The sequence below is a fragment of the Drosophila teissieri genome, chromosome 3R, assembly GCF_016746235.2.
Source record: "Drosophila teissieri strain GT53w chromosome 3R, Prin_Dtei_1.1, whole genome shotgun sequence".
Lineage (NCBI taxonomy): Eukaryota > Metazoa > Arthropoda > Insecta > Diptera > Drosophilidae > Drosophila > Drosophila teissieri.
The window spans coordinates 22,166,806-22,183,860 of NC_053032.1; the positions used below are offsets into that span (position 1 = coordinate 22,166,806).

Consider the following 17,055-nt stretch of genomic DNA (forward strand, 5'->3'; position numbering starts at 1 on the left):
GCTGGTTAAATCCATGAGAAGCATCAACCCTTGCGAATTTACATCCTCCACTTCCTGCCTGATATTTAATCGCTTGGGCGAGCAGATGGAAACTATGGTTACTTAATGGGATGGCTGGCAAATAAATTTCATTTCAGGTCCTTTTGCAGAAATACTTTTCCCTGTCGTCCAGCCGCCTCATTGCACGCGACGGCGGAGGAAAAATCCATTAAGAAGCTTACTCAAACGGCGGACAGTTGCAAAATTTTCGCAATTATGATTTTGCAATTTATTTATTAACTTTTAATTGAAATGCTATTAGCAAGTTAGTAAACAACTCCAAAGTACTGCGGAAAAAACGTGGAAATTATTTGCTTAGGTTTGTTTATTTGTGCTAAATTTATTGGTTTTCATAATTATGTGTTAAAGCTTGGATGAAAAAGAAGATAAAATAAAATAAAATAATTAAAAAAGAGATAAATAATTAATTATATTTGTATAAAAATTATCAAAATGGGTAGAACCCCTACAACCCCACTTTGGATTAATCTTTCTAAATTAATATCTGAAAAAACAACCAAAACTTTGTGACTCAAAAAGAGCTAACGTCCACCTCCTCACATAATGCCTAGTCAAAGATTTCATTACAATAATATGAGCCGCCAATTTTAAATCGATCTACACCTTAAAAATTTGTCAAAAAAGTCATGTTTCCAAATTACTGCTTTACAAACTCCGCCAGACAGCCGGACTACGATGTTATAAAGAGAGACTATGCCGCTAAGAACAGTTTACAATGCAAGGTCGTACGTCATTCCGCTCCTTCAGTGACGTCAGCCGGCAGGAGAAGGACTCGCCATCGAACGGAGCGCCGAAGGAGTATTTCCAAGTCGAGCTCTTCGCGGGCCAAGGACTCGTCCTCGAAGAGCGTAGGATTCCGGCTAACACCCGTGATTTGTTCGAGTGAAAAGGACACTCGCAAGCCAGGTGGCAACGATAGAGAAAAGGATAAAATTACCTCCAGTCCCAGCAGCGATCCCAATCGCGATCTGCAGGACTCCTTTGCCGACTTCTTTAGCATCATTCACGACAATGTCCTGGAATCGGTGCAGGACGCTGTGCAGCGAATGGTGTCGAAGAGTTTTGAGGAATCCGTGGCCAAAATGGAACGACTGTCGAAGGACCTACAGAATCAGGAGGCGATGCTGAATAAAATCTATCGCGATGTTACCAACAGTAAGTAAATTTTATGTTAGTTTATAACTACGTTAGCTTATTCCACACAAGCTAATAATTATCAGTTAAGTAAGACTTAAAACAGCAATTTCACCTATTACCTTTAGAAATTACCGCTCAGAGTGAAGCGAGCTTGAACCAATTCAAATTCGTTACCCAAATGCTCATCGACAACCAAACCGTGCACTACAGAGCCCTCAATCAAGCGAAGGCGAACAAGCAGCGGCGCAAGGAGGAGCAGGATCTGGAGACAGACCGGAAGTTGGAGCGCGAACGGAAGCGGATGTGCGCTTGCAAGGAGGTGCGAAATGCGCGGGTTCGTAAAAGCAGGAGTTCCAGCGTGGATCTCGTGAAAAGGAGCACCGGTGGCGAGGCAAAGGAACTAGTGCCGAAAGCACTGCAGCATCAATTAAGCCAACAGCAGGCACCAGTGGTGTATCACTTGTACAACTCCAGTACGGATCAGGAATCTACACCCAGGAGCAGGCAAATGTCCCGGCCGTCTTCAAAGCATGCAAATACTCCTGATCTCCCCAAACAATCCACTTCCTACAGCATGCCAGACCTTTCCGGTCGCAACTCCTCCAATCCTAGGCGAATTATTCAGCCGCAACATTCATCAAAATTCTTTAGAAGCTCATCCCGATCCTCTAACCACCGAGAAGGTAATATTGTCTGCCTTCCGGCCATGACGTATCCACCTTACGTCCGCAATCCACCGATTCCCCGGCGAAAATTAGTTCGCAAAACTTGTCAACACAAAGGAAAATAAAGAATGGCTTTTATGCAGACCCTAAAACAAAAAACTGTTAATACATTCAATTGCATTGTACGCATAAGGGAATCCAAAGAATTGGCAATCCTTTTCGTGTTTTGCAATTGATAGTCTTAGCAGTCAAAGCCAATTGAGACATCGATTTTGTAGAAAAAATGGAAATAAAGACAGCCAGTTTTAAATAATCAAAGTTAATGCACGTTAGTGCTTTTTTTATTTACACTTTTTAAGCGACCAACGTAAAAGCCTCTTACATGTTTATATAACTAAAGAACAAAGTAACTCAACTTTTATACCAGCTAACACCCTGGAACTATACATTCTTTGTGTAATATAATAATCAAATGAAATAGGTTGATGTACGAACGAGTTCATACTAATCAATAGGAACAAAATAGTTAAGCAATGGTAACACCAAACGCAAAAGTCAGTTGTTTAATCGGAACTTTCACTGAGCTTGGCTACCTCAACTTTCTTCAGCACTACAGTTTCATAGTAGTTATTTTTTCGCAAGTAGCGCTGAACAACTGGAGCCAACAGATTCTCATCCACATCCTTGATATCCTGACGTCCGTAAACGAAAGTAGCCAAGTTGGAAATTGTAATTGTAAGTAGGGCTCCCAACATGGCGTATAACAGGAATGACATGTGATACACAGAAGATCCGCTGTGAGGTTCGCTAAAAAAGAAAAGAAGTTCAATAAATATACCATTTTTAATCGGAAATGTAGTGTACTTACTATTCCGAAGTGGAGTTCAAGTAGCGACTCATATCGAAATCATATTCACAGTTCTCCACGGAAACGGGCAGTTTGGTGTGTCGGAAGGATCCAGTAATGTTGGCAATCTGAGCATTAACTGCTATCCAGGCCATGGTTATAAAGGAGGCAATGCTGCCTATGAAAACGCACTGCAATGAAATAATAGTTATATTTACATAACATAATAGTCAGAGTTATATTCTTACCTTCTCGCCCACCCAAGGCATTAGCATGCCCACCGTGAAAATGCCCAACATCGGTCCATATAAGCTTGACTGAAGCGTGGCTGACAGCTGCAGGACCATGCCCAGTTTCTCCACCACATAGACCATAAAAATGGAGCTGATGCCAAAGGTTACCACCACCACTCGCATGGTCAGAGCCACGTGGTTCTCCTTCATCGATTTTCCCATTCGCGGCTTAACAAAGTCCTCCAGGATAACGGCGGCCAGAGAGTTGAGGAGCGTGGATAAGGAGCTCAAGGCGGCGCTGAACACAGCTGAGACAAAGAGTCCTGGCAGCCCAGGCACAACCCCCAGGACCCGCATCACTAGCAGCGGCACCAGCTGATCCCGACGTCCTGCGAGCTACCAGAAATAGATCCCATAAAATGCCGGGTAAATTCACTATTATTTACAATCGATGTACTCACTCCTGTAGACATAGGATCGCAATCGTAGTAGGTGGCATAGCACACCAAGCCCACATAGACGCATCCCATGTAGAGCAGAGTCAGGCCAATGGAGAATGTAAAGAGGGTCTGTTTGATGGCCTTCAGGGATGGCAAGGACATGAAACGTTGAACTGTGGCCTGGTTGATCGAGGTGCTCTGCAGCTTGAAGAAAGTGCCACCAACGAACACAGAGAAGACACTCAGTCGAACTGTGGGATCCATAGTCCATCTAGAGCATATGCAAATTAATAAAATATTATTACATATGTTTCAATTGCCACTTACTCGGGGGTATTAAGTCGTCCGCCCTCCTGATTGATCCTCCACACAGTACCAAATCCACCTAAATCCAAGGTTCCCTTGACCATGATCACGATCAAGGAGCCATACATAATAACGCTCTGAACCACATCCGTGTAGACCACGCCCTTAATTCCGCCCACGCAGGTGTAGAATGTACAGATGATGACCACTATGGGAGTGATGGTATGAATACCAATTCCGGACACTTGATTGAAGGTCAAGGCGGGCACATACACCGCAATGGGAAGCCAAATAATCTAGAATATTAAAATCATATTAGAAAATTGGTTTTTTGGGTTATTTACTGGAACTTACCGCCTTGAGAACAAATAAGCTGGCTCCGAACAAACGCATTCGCCGGCTAAAACGCCTCTCAAAATACTGAAAGAGTGAGTGTGTATAAGTAAGGATTCGACAAGGATTGCTGATCATAAGACAGACCCAGTTGAAGGTTGGTTATAAGAGTTAGCTAAAAAAAATCAAGCTTAGGCATTCGGTTAAGATTAGGTACAAGACAGATTCTTATAACTAAGAAGAAACTACAATGTTTTGGTTTTGCAAAGGTAAATGTATTTACGGGAATAAAGTAGAATATAAGTATTATCCCTGTGACTTTTCAGACTGATCCAATTTGAGCTCAGTTTCCGCCTCGTGAAGATTTAAATTGTTCTTCTCTTCACTGGCCACACTTTCGTATTTTCCATACCAGAATTTCCGCACGACCGGGCTGATAAGTTTCTTATCCACCACCCGCGGATCTTGTCGGCCAAAGTAGAGAGTGGCCAGCAGAGATGCAAGTACAGTGCCCACAGAACCAACTGCGGTGTACCACAAAAATGAGATCTCATGAATGCCGCGACTGGTAGATTCAGTTGGGGTTCTGTATAAAAGGAAATGCTTCAGTTAAACAAAAGCTCAATACATTTTTATCACGTGGAACAAGTACATACGCCGGTGTCGTGGCATTCCAATGCTCAGGCAGATCAAAGGTATAGTCACAGTCTTCTATGGAAACGGGCTTCCCCGGGAAAGTCAGAGCTCCTGTGAAAATGGCTATTTGAGCCCGCACCACAATGTAGGCGGTGAAACTCGAGGCGCAGGAGATGCCTGTGAGAAGACTCTAAAAATATAAATAAATATTTAAAGAAGTAGTTTTAGTATTTTCCTTTCAATCCATTCAAGTTCAAACCTGTGTCTTCACAAATGGCAGTAGCATGCCCACACTGAAGGCTCCCAGGAGTGGACCACAAGTTATGGACGCCACTGTTGAGGATAGCTGCATGACCAGGCCGAGTCTCTGGACAATCGGTACACTGGCCATCGAGATCAGGCCGAAGCAGACGACCACTCCTCTCAGCAAATAGGCGGTCTGCCGTTCGGTCAAGGGCTTCTTCCTAAAGGGCTCCACGAAGTCCGTCAGAATCACTCCGGAAAGGGAGTTCAGAGCCGTCGACAGGGAACTCAGTGCGGCACTGAACACTCCAGCCACAAATAGCCCAACCAGACCGGGAACATGGCCAACGTTCTTCACCACATAGAGGGGTATGACTTGATCCTTGGCACGAGCTAACTGCAATGGTCACAAGAAGTAGCTATATAATCGACTCATTGGGATAATATTTCTATGTCGAAGCACTTACACCCGTTGTAATGGGATCGCAGTGATAGAACTCAGCAAATGCCAGCATACCAATATAAATGCACATCAACATCACGAACATGAAGCCAATTAGTGATAGGACCAAAGCCTTCTTAACATCCTTATTATTGGGCAAAGTGAGGAAACGCTGGACTATATCCTGATTTATGGCATTTGCCTGCAACTTGAACAGGGCGCCACCGATAAACAAGGCAAATACGCCCATTCTTGCAGTTGGATCAAAGGTCAAGCTAAAATAAAATAATGGTTTTAGAAATATTTAGGCACTACGTGAGGATTACTTACTCTGGAACCACCAGACGATCGTACTGACGATTGTGATCCAGAACAACGCTCAAGCCACCCAAATCCAAAGTGCCCTTTATGATGACTATGAGCAAGGATCCGACCATTACGATGCCCTGAATGACATCCGTCCACACAACACCCTTGATTCCACCCTATAAAAGATGTGAGCTATCAAACCTTATTATATTATATATTGTATACTTACAATGCTGGTGTATATAATGCAAATAAAACTGGTCACAGGTACAATCTTGCTGACATCTATCCCGGAAACTGGTCAAAATATAAAATATATATATACAATCGAATGAAATTTCTATCTATTAACCTTACCTTGATTTAGCGTCAGAGCCGGGACATAAATGCAAATGGGTTGCCAAAAAATCTTAAAACAATATATAATTTTTAAGTAATTTATCAATATAATAAAGTTTAACTCACATTCATCACAACAAAGAGGCAGGATCCAAAGATGCGAACTCGTCGATCGAAACGCCATTCGAAGTACTAAGATGAACGAAATCAAACAGAAACAAGAGCAAAATGTTACAGGATGCATGGATATTTACAGGATGCATTGAATAAATGAAACAAGCTTGGACACATTCACACAAAATTAAATTAAACGCGTATTCGCAGAACAGAGAGTACATGTTTTATTAACAAAGTTTAAGAAGCTTTTTGGGACTCGCTTTCGTCCTTGCGCTTAAAGAGATCCTGCATATTAACAGCCTCGTAGTTTTTATTGGGCAAAAAGCGCCGCATACAGGGCGTAATCAGGGCTGGATCCATTTTATTGAGATCCTCCCAACCGAAAATGAATCCAGCCAAAACCGAGACCACAGTGCAAATGAACCCGCCCAACGCCGTGTACCACAGGAAGGATAAGTGGTAGACGTTTCGCTCCGAGGGTCTAAAATGTAAAAGAAAACTGTCTTAATTAGCTGAACTACGGTTGCCCATACTTACCTGTACTTGTGGATGGTTTCGTGAACTGTGTGATTATCGAAATCATAGTCACAGCCATCCACCGAAACGGGAAGTTTCGGGTAACGAATCTCTCCATTCATTTGAGCCAACTGCGCCTGAATACAAATCCAGGCCAATACCAAAAAGGATACCACACTGCCCAGCAGAACGCTCTGCAAAGATATTAAACATCAATAAAATAAATGAAATGTAAGAAAATATAAGCACACCTTTCCTTTCACCCAAGGCAGGCCAACGCCCATGCAATAAATGCCCAATAAGGGACCCATCGACACAGCCGCCGTGCTGGTGGCCAGTGGAACCACTTGGCCCAACTTCTCCACAACGTTGACCATTCCCAGGCAGCTGAATCCGCACACAACGACGATGGCCCGCAACCAAAAAGCCGTCTGGCGCTCGGTCATCGGTTTTTTCAGCAAGGGTCTCACCATATCCTGAGTAATGACACAGGCCAGCGAATTGAGACCCGTCGAAAGTGAGCTCAGGGCAGCGCTGAAAACGCCAGACACAAAGAGTCCTGGTAATCCAGGTAAGGAGCCCAGCGTTCGCATCATTAGCAGCGAAGGCAGCTGGTCGACGGCAGCCGCCAACTGAAATACATAAAAATGGTGAGAAAATATATTAAAATATGGAGTAAATTTAAGGACTGACAAAAGATTTGAAATACATTCTAAATTACCTTAGTACTTATGGGATCACAGTCGTGGTAGACGGCATAGGACACCAGGCCCATGTAACTGCAGCAGCTGAGTAGAAAGATGAGGAGCAGCGTGAAAACCAGCATACATCGCTTGGCATGCTGGTAACTCGGCAGGGATAGGAATCGCTGAATGGACACTTGGTTGACATCCGACGACTGGATCTTATGCAGGGTGCCACCCAAAATCACGGACAGCATGGACAGTCGCACCGTGGGATCCCAAGTCCACCTTCCAGTTCAAAGAAGTCAACAAGTAATGTGAAAATTAATCAGCCGTAGACTTACTCCGGTGCATTAAGACGTCCGCCGTCTTCATTGCGTTGCAGCACCACGCCCAGTCCGCCCACATCGAAGGTGCCCTTGATGCAGACCGCCAAAATGGAACCAAACATCACAAAGCTCTGAATGACATCCGTCCAAATGACGGCCTTCAGTCCGCCCTGAAATGAAGAAAGTCTTCCAGATGGGCCTCAAAACGGTGGCCAAATTTAATTAAGCCTCACCACACACGTGTAGAAGGTGCAGATAGTGCACACAATGGGCGTAATTACATGGATGCCAGTGCCAGTCACTGAAAGACGTTAATATTTGGTGGTATGCACATCAAGAAACTCAGTTAAAGTTATATTTTCAAATCCAAATTATGCATAAATATTAAAAGAAATATTTGTGAATTTTAACTAAGAAAGGAATGAATCTTTAAAGCATGTTTAAAGTGGTTAACTTAAATCAGAGTACTCACATTTTGCTAGGTGCATTTGTAAGCAGCCAGTTATTGGAAATGGTGATGCTTAATCGAAAACCAAACTCACCTTGATTGTAGGTGATGGCCGGTACATACAGCGCAACAGGAAGCCAGAGCATCTGTGGGTTGAGCCAAATAAATGTGAATATACTTCATTTAATTGCTTTTGCACTCACCGTTCCCACAATAAATAGAACCGAGCCCAAATTGCGTATGCCAGCGCCATAGCGCAATTGAAAGTACTGAGGGTTCAAAATGAGTTAGTTGGTTAGACTTTACACATTAAATTATCAAGTAAACATAGAGTGCGTATTCATGCTAAATTGAGCAGGTAATGTGTAGCTGGTATTTACAGGTCTTGGCAGGCAAAGTCCTAAGCTAAGTGAACCAAATTAAAGTGCTGCTTAAGTATGTGTTTTATTTGCAAGTACATGGCAGGGAACTACTTTCTACGTCTTCGCATTGAAGCTCTTCAGGGTATTCTCGTCCAGCTTCACGCTGGCATAGCTGGACTTCTGGAATCGGCGAATGCAGGGCGACAGCAACTCGATGTCCACGTCATCGGCCGTATTGCGACCAAAGACGAAACCAGCCAGGTGGGCGGTGATCACGCCCACCGCGGCACCCATTACACTATAGAACATAAAGGAGATGTGGTACAGCTGCTGCGCGAAACTGAGCGATCTGTGGGAATTACATTAAACAAGCTATATATCTATATATTCAGTAAAACCTACCCGGATTCAGTCATGGGAATGGTCGCGTTGGCAGGAGTCAGTAGCTCACGATCAAACTCGTAGTCGCAGCCCTCTACGCTAACTGGTTTGGCTTCGAACTGCATTTCGCCGGAATTGATGGCCAATTGCGCCGACAGGCACAGCCAGCCCATGAAGAAGAAGGAGCAAAGGGATCCCACTATAGCGCTCTAAAATTGGTTAAATTATTTAAAACTAATAAAAGAAAGAAATGTTTGAGTATTCTTACTCTTGAGTTGATGCTGGGGCAGAGCAGGCCCATCACGAAAAGACCCAGCAGCGGTCCCTGGGCCACCGATCCCACGGTCATGGAGAGCTGCATTACGTGGGAGCCCATCTGCTCCACAACAAAGACCAGGGCCACACTCATGACTCCAATTAACACCGTACACACACGCATGATAACAGCAGTTTGGTGCTCCGTGAGCGGCTTCCTCGTCAGGGGCCTGATGTAATCCTCCAGGAACACAGCGGCTAGGGAGTTCATACCCGTAGACAGGGAACTGAGGGCAGCACTGAACACTCCGGCCACAAACATGCCGGGAACTCCGGGAAACGAGCTCATGGATTGCACAACGAGGAGGGGAACCAACTGATCCTTGGCCCCCGCCAACTGTAAGCAAGCTCTTGGTTTAGTATTTAAATACATAGGTTTTCTAATAAATTCCCACCTTTGTGGTCAATGGATCACAGTCGTAGTAGGTGGCGGATAGCAGGAGTCCATTGTACAAGCAGATGGCCATCAGCAGAACCAATCCGGAAATGAAGAGGAACGAGCACTGGGCCATCTGCTTTAGTCCGGGCAGTGACAGGTATCGCTGGGTGATGATCTGATTGCATCCGAGGTTATACGAGTTGTGTGCCAGGTTGCCCACCATCATTGCCAACATGGACATTCGCACCTTGGGATCCAGCGTCCATCTGTTTTCGAAAATGTACGAAAATTTAGCACCTTATGATTAGCCCAGCGAGCCCATGCACCACACATCCTGGCTGGATTACATGCCAGGTGTGGTGCCTGCTCTAGTAAACCGTTTTCACCCACTCAGGCCACTCCATGCGTCCGCTGTCGAAATTCCGCTGAATAACCACGCCCAGTCCGCCCAAATCGATGGTGCCCTTGATGATGACGAAGAAAATGGCTCCCACCATAATCACGGTTTGGATCACATCTGTCCAGACAACGGCCTTCAGTCCGCCGGCTGCTGTGTAGAATATGCAGACGAGGCACACGATTGGCGTGATGACATGGATATTTATTCCAGTAACTGGAAAAGCGCACAAAAGTCAGCACGTGGCACTCGATTCGACGGAGCCTCTAGGTTTCGGGTATAAACTGGGTTAAAATTGCTTATTGGATTTACTCTACATACTTGAGCTACATTCAAAAGAACGAGTTTAAGTATAATGAGTGTAAGTATAATGATAAACTGTCAAGAACCCATTAAAGTTAAGGCACTGTAAAGATAAAACTTAATAACTTATAGCCAAAATACTTAGGCTATGGTAGTGTAAGTCATTTAAAGGTTTATTTGTATGTACGAAACAACACAAGTGTTATTTGAATGCCTAATGTTTCATATACGGATGGTTTGGGAACTAAGGCCAGATTATAAGTTAGGTGTTAACTACCACTCAGCATATCTTTAAAATCAAACTCTAAAGAGTAACACGGAATACAAAACTATATAAATTTAAATGGAATTAGTAATAACATATATGTTAGTCAAAGCATGCTCTAAGGTTTCTCATCAGAACTCCTTAAAGAGTTCTCATTTAAGTTTACGCTGGCATATTTCGACTTCTGGAATCTGCGTATACACGGTGATAGCAAATCGTCTTCCACGTCACCGGGCTTATTGCGACCAAATATGAAACCAGCTAAGTGGCCCACAATCACACTCAATGCTCCCCCCATTGCAGTGTAAAACATGAAGGATATGTGGTACAACTGCTCGGCGAAACTGAGGGACCTGTGGGATTAGGTTTCGTTGATGAGAACAAAACAGATTTTGGCGATATCCTTCCAAACTTACGCGGGTTCTCGACTATGGAGAGTGGCATTTGCAGGGGTCAGCATCGAACGGTCGAACTCATAATCGCAGCCTTCAATGCTGACTGGCTTTTCCTCAGGATGAATTTCCCCAGAGTTTATTGCCATTTGGGCCGAAATAGTAAGCCAACCCATGAAGAAGAAGGCGAACATGGATCCCGTGATAGCGCTCTTGAACAAAATAATAATTCGTTAACTAACCTTCATCCCAACACTTTTGACCGCAGGGGGACTCACTTTGGAGTTGATGCTCGGGCACAGCAGACCCATCATAAACAGACCAAAAAGCGGACCTTGGACCACTGAGCCAATGGTAATGCCAAGTTGCAACACATGGGAGCTCATCCGCTCGACCACAAAGACCAGGGCCACACTGATAATGCCAGTTATGATCGTACAAAGTCGCATAACGACAGCGGTCTGATGTTCCGTGAGGGGTTTCTTCGCAAGGGGCTTAATGTAATCCTCCAGGAAAACAGCGGCTAGAGAATTCATACCCGTAGATAGGGAACTGAGGGCAGCACTAAACACTCCGGCGACAAACATGCCGGACACTCCGGGATATGAACTCATGGATTGCACAACGAGGAGGGGAATCAACTGGTCCTTTGCCACTGCCAACTGGAATTTTCATCTAAGTTATAGGCGTATCATAGTCATAGCGACTGGAGTACTAGCGAAATTCAACTCTAGCTTTGGAATTAATTGAAACCAAAAGCGGAGTTTAAAATCGTGTTTTTCCAATCAATAATAGTTTCCAACCTTGGTTGTTAGCGGATCGCAATCGTAGTACGTTGCGTAGAGCAGAAGACCATTGTACAAACAGAGTGAATACAATAAAATCAATCCAGCAACAAAAATGAATGATGTATGAGCCATCTGTTTGACACCAGGCAGGGACATGTATCTTTGGGTTATCATTTGATTGCAGCCAAATAGGGTGGCGTCGTGGCCAACACATCCGACCATCAGGGCAAACATGGACATGCGAACTTTGGGGTCGAATGTGAATCTGTTTTCAAATTACTTTCATTTAATATGTGTCGAGAGCCTTAATTAGTTTTAACCCACTCTGGCCATTCCAATCGTCCGCTGTCGAAATTCCTCTGAAAAACCACGCCCACTCCGCCCACATCCAGGGTGCCCTTTATGATGACGAAGATAACCGCACCTACCATAATGACGGTTTGGATCACATCTGTCCAGACCACGGCCTTCAGGCCTCCAGCCGTTGTATAGAATATGCAGACGAGGCACACGATTGGGGTGATGACATGGATATTTATTCCAGTAACTGGAAAAATAAGTTTACTTTTACACTCGGAAGATGTGGTTTCGGAAACGGAATGTTGGGTGAAGTTATGGGAACCCTACTCAAGAAGGATTATGATGTATGCCATCAGAATGTCTACGCAGGGTTCTTGACAATAAGTACACTTTATAAGACATAAGCCGCTATTTTCTTTTTTAAATTCCCTTCAATCTTGTACCCTTACATTTCGATGCTCTGAGATAATCTTACCTTGATTAAAAGCCAGTGCGGGCACATAGATGACGATGGGCAGCCAGATAAGCTAAGAAAGGAAAACAAACACTTAAGTTAGCATTAAGCTTGCTTTAAGAGTATTCCTTCAGGATCTGAAGGAATGTAACGATTTTCTCTTCACTTGTAATTGGATTTGACTTACATTTGCACCCGTAAAGAAGGCGGATCCCAGCAGACGAACCGATTTGTTAAAGCGCATCTCGAAGTACTGCAAATATTTTTTTTCCAATGGTTTGTTGTCTTTCGTTTAACACACAGTAAGGATTGCCCAAATATACACACACACACACACACTGCAACGCGCAGTGCGGCAACGCGGCGCATACGTAATCGAATATTACTCATACGACATGTAGCCAACACAAACTTATAAACTACGACTATCCGTTTGTCAGCTCGAACAATTGGTATTGTTCGGGCTTGTTGTAGCTGGCTTTGTGCGCCACAACCTCGTGGATATCTACTGCATGCAAATAAACAGCCATTCAAAGAGTTCTTACAGCTGGTTGCATGCCGGTTTTGTCCCGTGTTTTTTTTGTTTTTTTGTATGGAACATGTACTCCCTGCTCGTTGTTGGGCTTTATTCTTACTTACACATGCCATCGAATATCAAAACATCCAAATTCGTATACGCAAAGACATAGAATTAATGCGTAACATGCAGTCCAATAGGGAAACACACACAATTTACTCAGATTGGACAACGTTCTGCTTACCTCATAGGTGGATGTCAGCTGGAGATTGCAGAACACCGGCAGGAAGATGTACCACGAAATGGCTCCGGAGATGGCCAGCGTCACCAGGATGAAGGCGTACTGTGTTCCGTAGACATAGATTTCCGTGGAAGTTCCCAGCAGCGAGATTCCAGACACGAAGCTAAAAGTGAAATACCAACAATTAGTTCACGCTAATTGTGTCTTAAGCTTCGAGCTCGGCGAGGCTAATTGCCAGTCGATTGATCAGGATCTATGTGGGCGCCGTCAAAGTTTTCATTTCGTCTTTGCCAGCCCACAAAGTAAGCTCGAAGAAATTTTTTAATTCAATTAAGTTATGGTCAATTAGTTGTTGGTCAAAGTTCTAACGAAGGTAGGCCAACTTTTGTAAAATAAATTTAAGGCAATCGATTGGCGAAGGCATTATGGCAGCATATTGAATCTTGAAAGTTTGTTTCCTATCGATGTTAAAGATATATTTCTCATATATATTTAGCATGTGTGTTGCTGCTAGGAATTTAATCCAATCGAAAACAAATGATGTCTAGTCGCATTTGGCGGAGCAAACTTTTTCCTTTCCCTGCATTTCGTAATCTGATTTTAATGATTAATGTCCATCACAATCATCATTTCAATTTTGGCCGCAAAACAAAATGAATTGCCACCATAGCTATGGCACAGAAAGTTGACGGCCGAGAGGAAAATGCCATTAAAAGTTGATAACAAGCGGCGTTAAAGTATGCAGACACACACAACGACACACAATAATTTGTTGAACAAAAAAAATTGAAAAAATCTGCAAACAACAAAGGAAAGGTTTTGTAGGAAAGAAAAAATTATGCCATGTAATTGTAATTCAAAGCACGTTGGCTGAATTTGTTGCAAAAAGCAAACGACAACAAATAGAATGCCATAACAATAAAAGGCTCACGAAACAATTGTCATTGGGCAAGGCAAATGACCAAGAGCACGGCCAGGATTTCGAGGAACAGGACCTGTCCGCCTGGTCATTAATGCGTCGAGAACACGGCTAAGACAAAAGGGACCGCACCCTTCGAAAGGTGCTTGACCAAAACGTGTCAAATACAGGACATCCCAATCCCATTCCGCAGCACCAAGGTCACTTGGCCCGTCCAAGAACAGCAAAAGAAAAAGTAATTTGGGCAAATTATTTGAGTTTGCGGCCGGGCACAAGTTTAAATAACTTCAATCCGGCTTAGACACCGTGAGCAGCTAAGTTGTATTTATATGCCAGATATATTTACTCGCAAAGTTCCGCAAGCCATTTCAATATCAGCACAATCCACAATCCAAAGGCATCCAGCCATCGCAACACCAGTGCCACTCATCCACTGACCCTGACAATGAATATTGTTTACGCAATGCCCTGTCCCGGTCCCGAGTCGGAAACTTTTGAATAAAATGCCTCACTGTTTGCCCAAGCCAAACATTTCGCCAGACAAGGCTGGACTGGGGCAGATTATCTATTTTGCCTAGATTACGTATACGCACGCTTGGCCAATGGCTCGGAATTGGGCGAAATGAGTGAGAGTATTTTGATTGATTTGCCTGGGCTTGGCTTAGCCCATTACGATAATTTGTGCAAATATTAGCCGCATTCAAGCGAATGCATAGCATTCTATTTTTGCGAACTATGCCGACTTAAAGCGGCCTGCACAATAAATTCACAAACTTCCCTGCTGCCACACTGCCACTTAGGATGCTCAACCTTCTATGCGGCCGTGTCAAAAGTAATTAGGCATGTCTCCACAGAGAAAAATTACTTCACTTGAATCTTCACTTAAATCAGCTTTCTTTCTCTACTTTTTTGAACTTAAGTGGATTTTACAGTGAGTTGCAGAGCACATAAAAATAGTTTGAGCCGTGTTTCACTTTTTGAAAACTTCAAATCTATTCAAATTGCTTGCCGTGCACATCGCGTTGGCCAGCCAGGATTAAATTCGCCTGGCCAATTTAGCATTTGCATATACATAGTCCCAGCCGAGGCTGTAACTCACCTGGCCACAAGTGACAGGGCGACCGGAAACACTTTCATTTGGCGTCCGCCCACCAGGTAGTCCAGCGCCTCCGAGCCACGCCTCTCCTCGATGCCCGCCGCACCGCCGCCATCCTTGCCGGCCAACTTCTGCTTCTTTTGCTTCTTTTCGATAAAGCCGAAATAGAAGCCGATAACGGCGCAGACCGCCAACATGGCGATGAAGACCAAGTAATCAACAATCCCGAAATGCTGCAGGGCCTGGCTCAAATCCTTCACGCTGAGCTTCTCCCCGCCATCCTCCAGGGATGCGGATGCTGATTGAATGGGAGTGGGCGTGGGAGTGTAGCCGAAAGTGGTCGAGGTGGTGGGTGTGGCACTCGTTGGGGTAGTCGAAGTGGCAGTGGCAGTGGAAGTGGCGCCAGTTGTGGAGCTAGTTGAGACCGTGCTGCTAATTACGGCCACTGTCTTCGCAATCGCATTGGCCACCGTTGTGGTGGTTTTGGCCACTACATCCGCCACGGGGGAGCTCACCCCCAACGCCACGGGTTCGGCTGTGGTTGACATTATTTCCGGCACCGCAAGTTGCTTTTATGTAGTTTATTTTTATGGACTTCCAGCCGCGTCACTTTAATGCGTCCGGCTTTGATTACTTTTGCATTAGTTTAACACACGCACAATCACTGTGAATTGAATTCGACTTTGCATTTAGTATTGATCGGATTTAGAAGTAGAAGGCCACTTCCGACTTAAAGGGTTTATTTTAAAGGATAATCACTCAAAAACTCGAAACATAAAAATAGGTAAAATTCAATTTCAGCTTTAGTTTATAGTACGATTCACCAAGTGTGATATCTTGCTTTTAAAATGCCAGCAGGCTTAACTCGCTTTCTAAACTGAGGATTAGAGAAATTATTTATGATATGAAAATAATTCAAATCTTTAGAACGCAAGTGTCGCGGACGAATTCAAGGTGAACGGATGTCTTTAATAAATCAAAATACTTTGTTCAACGCTATATAAAGTTTCGATTTAATTGCAAACTAAAGTCGGGCCAAGCACTTCTAGTAATGTAGTTTAGTATTGATAGTGTCAATTAACCGATTTATAACGCACACGCGCTCGAGATCCTTGAGTTTCGGATGCAGGACAATTCAATTCGATTCGGAAGCGAGCACACACAAGTGTATGATCCAAATCTCCGCCGAGCACTGAACTAATTTTCCGCCGCAAGCTGCGTTAGAAATCTCCGGAGATCTTATCCAAGTCAGCATTTCAGCATCCACGTCATCCTACGGCCGATCGTAATTCACGCAAATCTTGTAAGAGTGTGGGCAGAGGCTTTGTGTAAGGCTTTGTCGCCTAAATTGCCAGAGGCTTGTCGGATCTGAATCTGGGGATAGATAAGTAACTTTGTGCACACCCCCCATTCAGGGTGTGATCTCTGCGTGTGTGTGTATCTCTGGGCAGCCCAAGATTTGCCAGATAGTAAATTACTTTCTTTGTACGCGGACGTGTCGCGTCTGCGGCTTTATGGCCCCAGCGTGAGAGTGTACATATATTAAAATGCATATCCCTTGGAAAGAAATAGATTTTACAACTTCAAAAAAAGGGTAAATTTCCACGGGAATACGCCGAGGTCTGACTCAAACGGGCTGCTACCGGTTTCAGATAAAAATTGAATGGTGATGTGTGTGGACTTGCTCCCGGGGGCAACGCGGTAATCAGGCGTTGGATTGTGGGCCAAATCATTGTGTTGGCTGGAGATTAGACAGGAATACCAAATATTTACCAAATGCGATCAGTCAAGGTTAGGACGTGACACATGCGTGATGTACATGGGCCCATAAATTAATACTAAATTCCTTAGGCGCCAACACGA

The 17,055-nt window shown here is 44.1% G+C and overlaps 3 protein-coding genes across 7 annotated transcripts; 1 reads left to right on the forward strand and 2 right to left on the reverse strand.

Annotated features, from left to right (window-relative positions):
- Nucleotides 1–637: 637 nt before the first annotated feature.
- LOC122622281 (uncharacterized protein DDB_G0284459) lies at nt 638–2,180 on the forward strand. Its single transcript, XM_043800616.1, has 2 exons — nt 638–1,215; nt 1,323–2,180. The coding sequence occupies exons 1-2, from the start codon at nt 687–689 to the stop codon at nt 1,985–1,987; spliced, it is 1,194 nt and encodes a 397-aa protein (XP_043656551.1). The 5' UTR covers nt 638–686; the 3' UTR covers nt 1,988–2,180.
- On the reverse strand, nt 2,166–16,407 carry LOC122622279 (sodium-coupled monocarboxylate transporter 1-like). Of its 5 annotated transcripts, none has more exons than XM_043800609.1 (11): nt 16,290–16,407; nt 15,196–15,856; nt 13,181–13,340; nt 6,117–6,182; nt 6,009–6,060; nt 5,881–5,948; nt 5,673–5,827; nt 5,368–5,617; nt 4,917–5,297; nt 4,678–4,847; nt 4,275–4,607 (listed from the first exon to the last, which is right to left on the reverse strand). In XM_043800609.1, the coding sequence occupies exons 2-11, from the start codon at nt 15,738–15,740 to the stop codon at nt 4,328–4,330; spliced, it is 2,127 nt and encodes a 708-aa protein (XP_043656544.1). In that variant the 5' UTR covers nt 15,741–15,856; nt 16,290–16,407; the 3' UTR covers nt 4,275–4,327. The 5 variants fall into 5 exon arrangements, with proteins under 5 accessions (XP_043656549.1, XP_043656544.1, XP_043656545.1 ...); XM_043800610.1 differs by having other exon boundaries at nt 16,275–16,392; XM_043800611.1 differs by lacking the exons at nt 4,275–4,607; nt 4,678–4,847; nt 4,917–5,297; ... (3 more) ...; nt 6,009–6,060; nt 6,117–6,182 and adding exons at nt 8,409–8,794; nt 8,848–9,035; nt 9,095–9,478; ... (2 more) ...; nt 12,441–12,492; nt 12,607–12,672 and having other exon boundaries at nt 15,196–16,388.
- On the reverse strand, nt 6,191–8,056 carry LOC122622282 (sodium-coupled monocarboxylate transporter 1-like). The gene is made up of 6 exons (XM_043800617.1): nt 7,869–8,056; nt 7,651–7,805; nt 7,345–7,594; nt 6,875–7,255; nt 6,645–6,817; nt 6,191–6,588 (listed from the first exon to the last, which is right to left on the reverse strand). Exons 2-6 carry the CDS (start codon nt 7,755–7,757, stop codon nt 6,345–6,347), a joined length of 1,155 nt encoding a protein of 384 aa, XP_043656552.1. The 5' UTR covers nt 7,758–7,805; nt 7,869–8,056; the 3' UTR covers nt 6,191–6,344.
- Nucleotides 16,408–17,055: the final 648 nt, after the last annotated feature.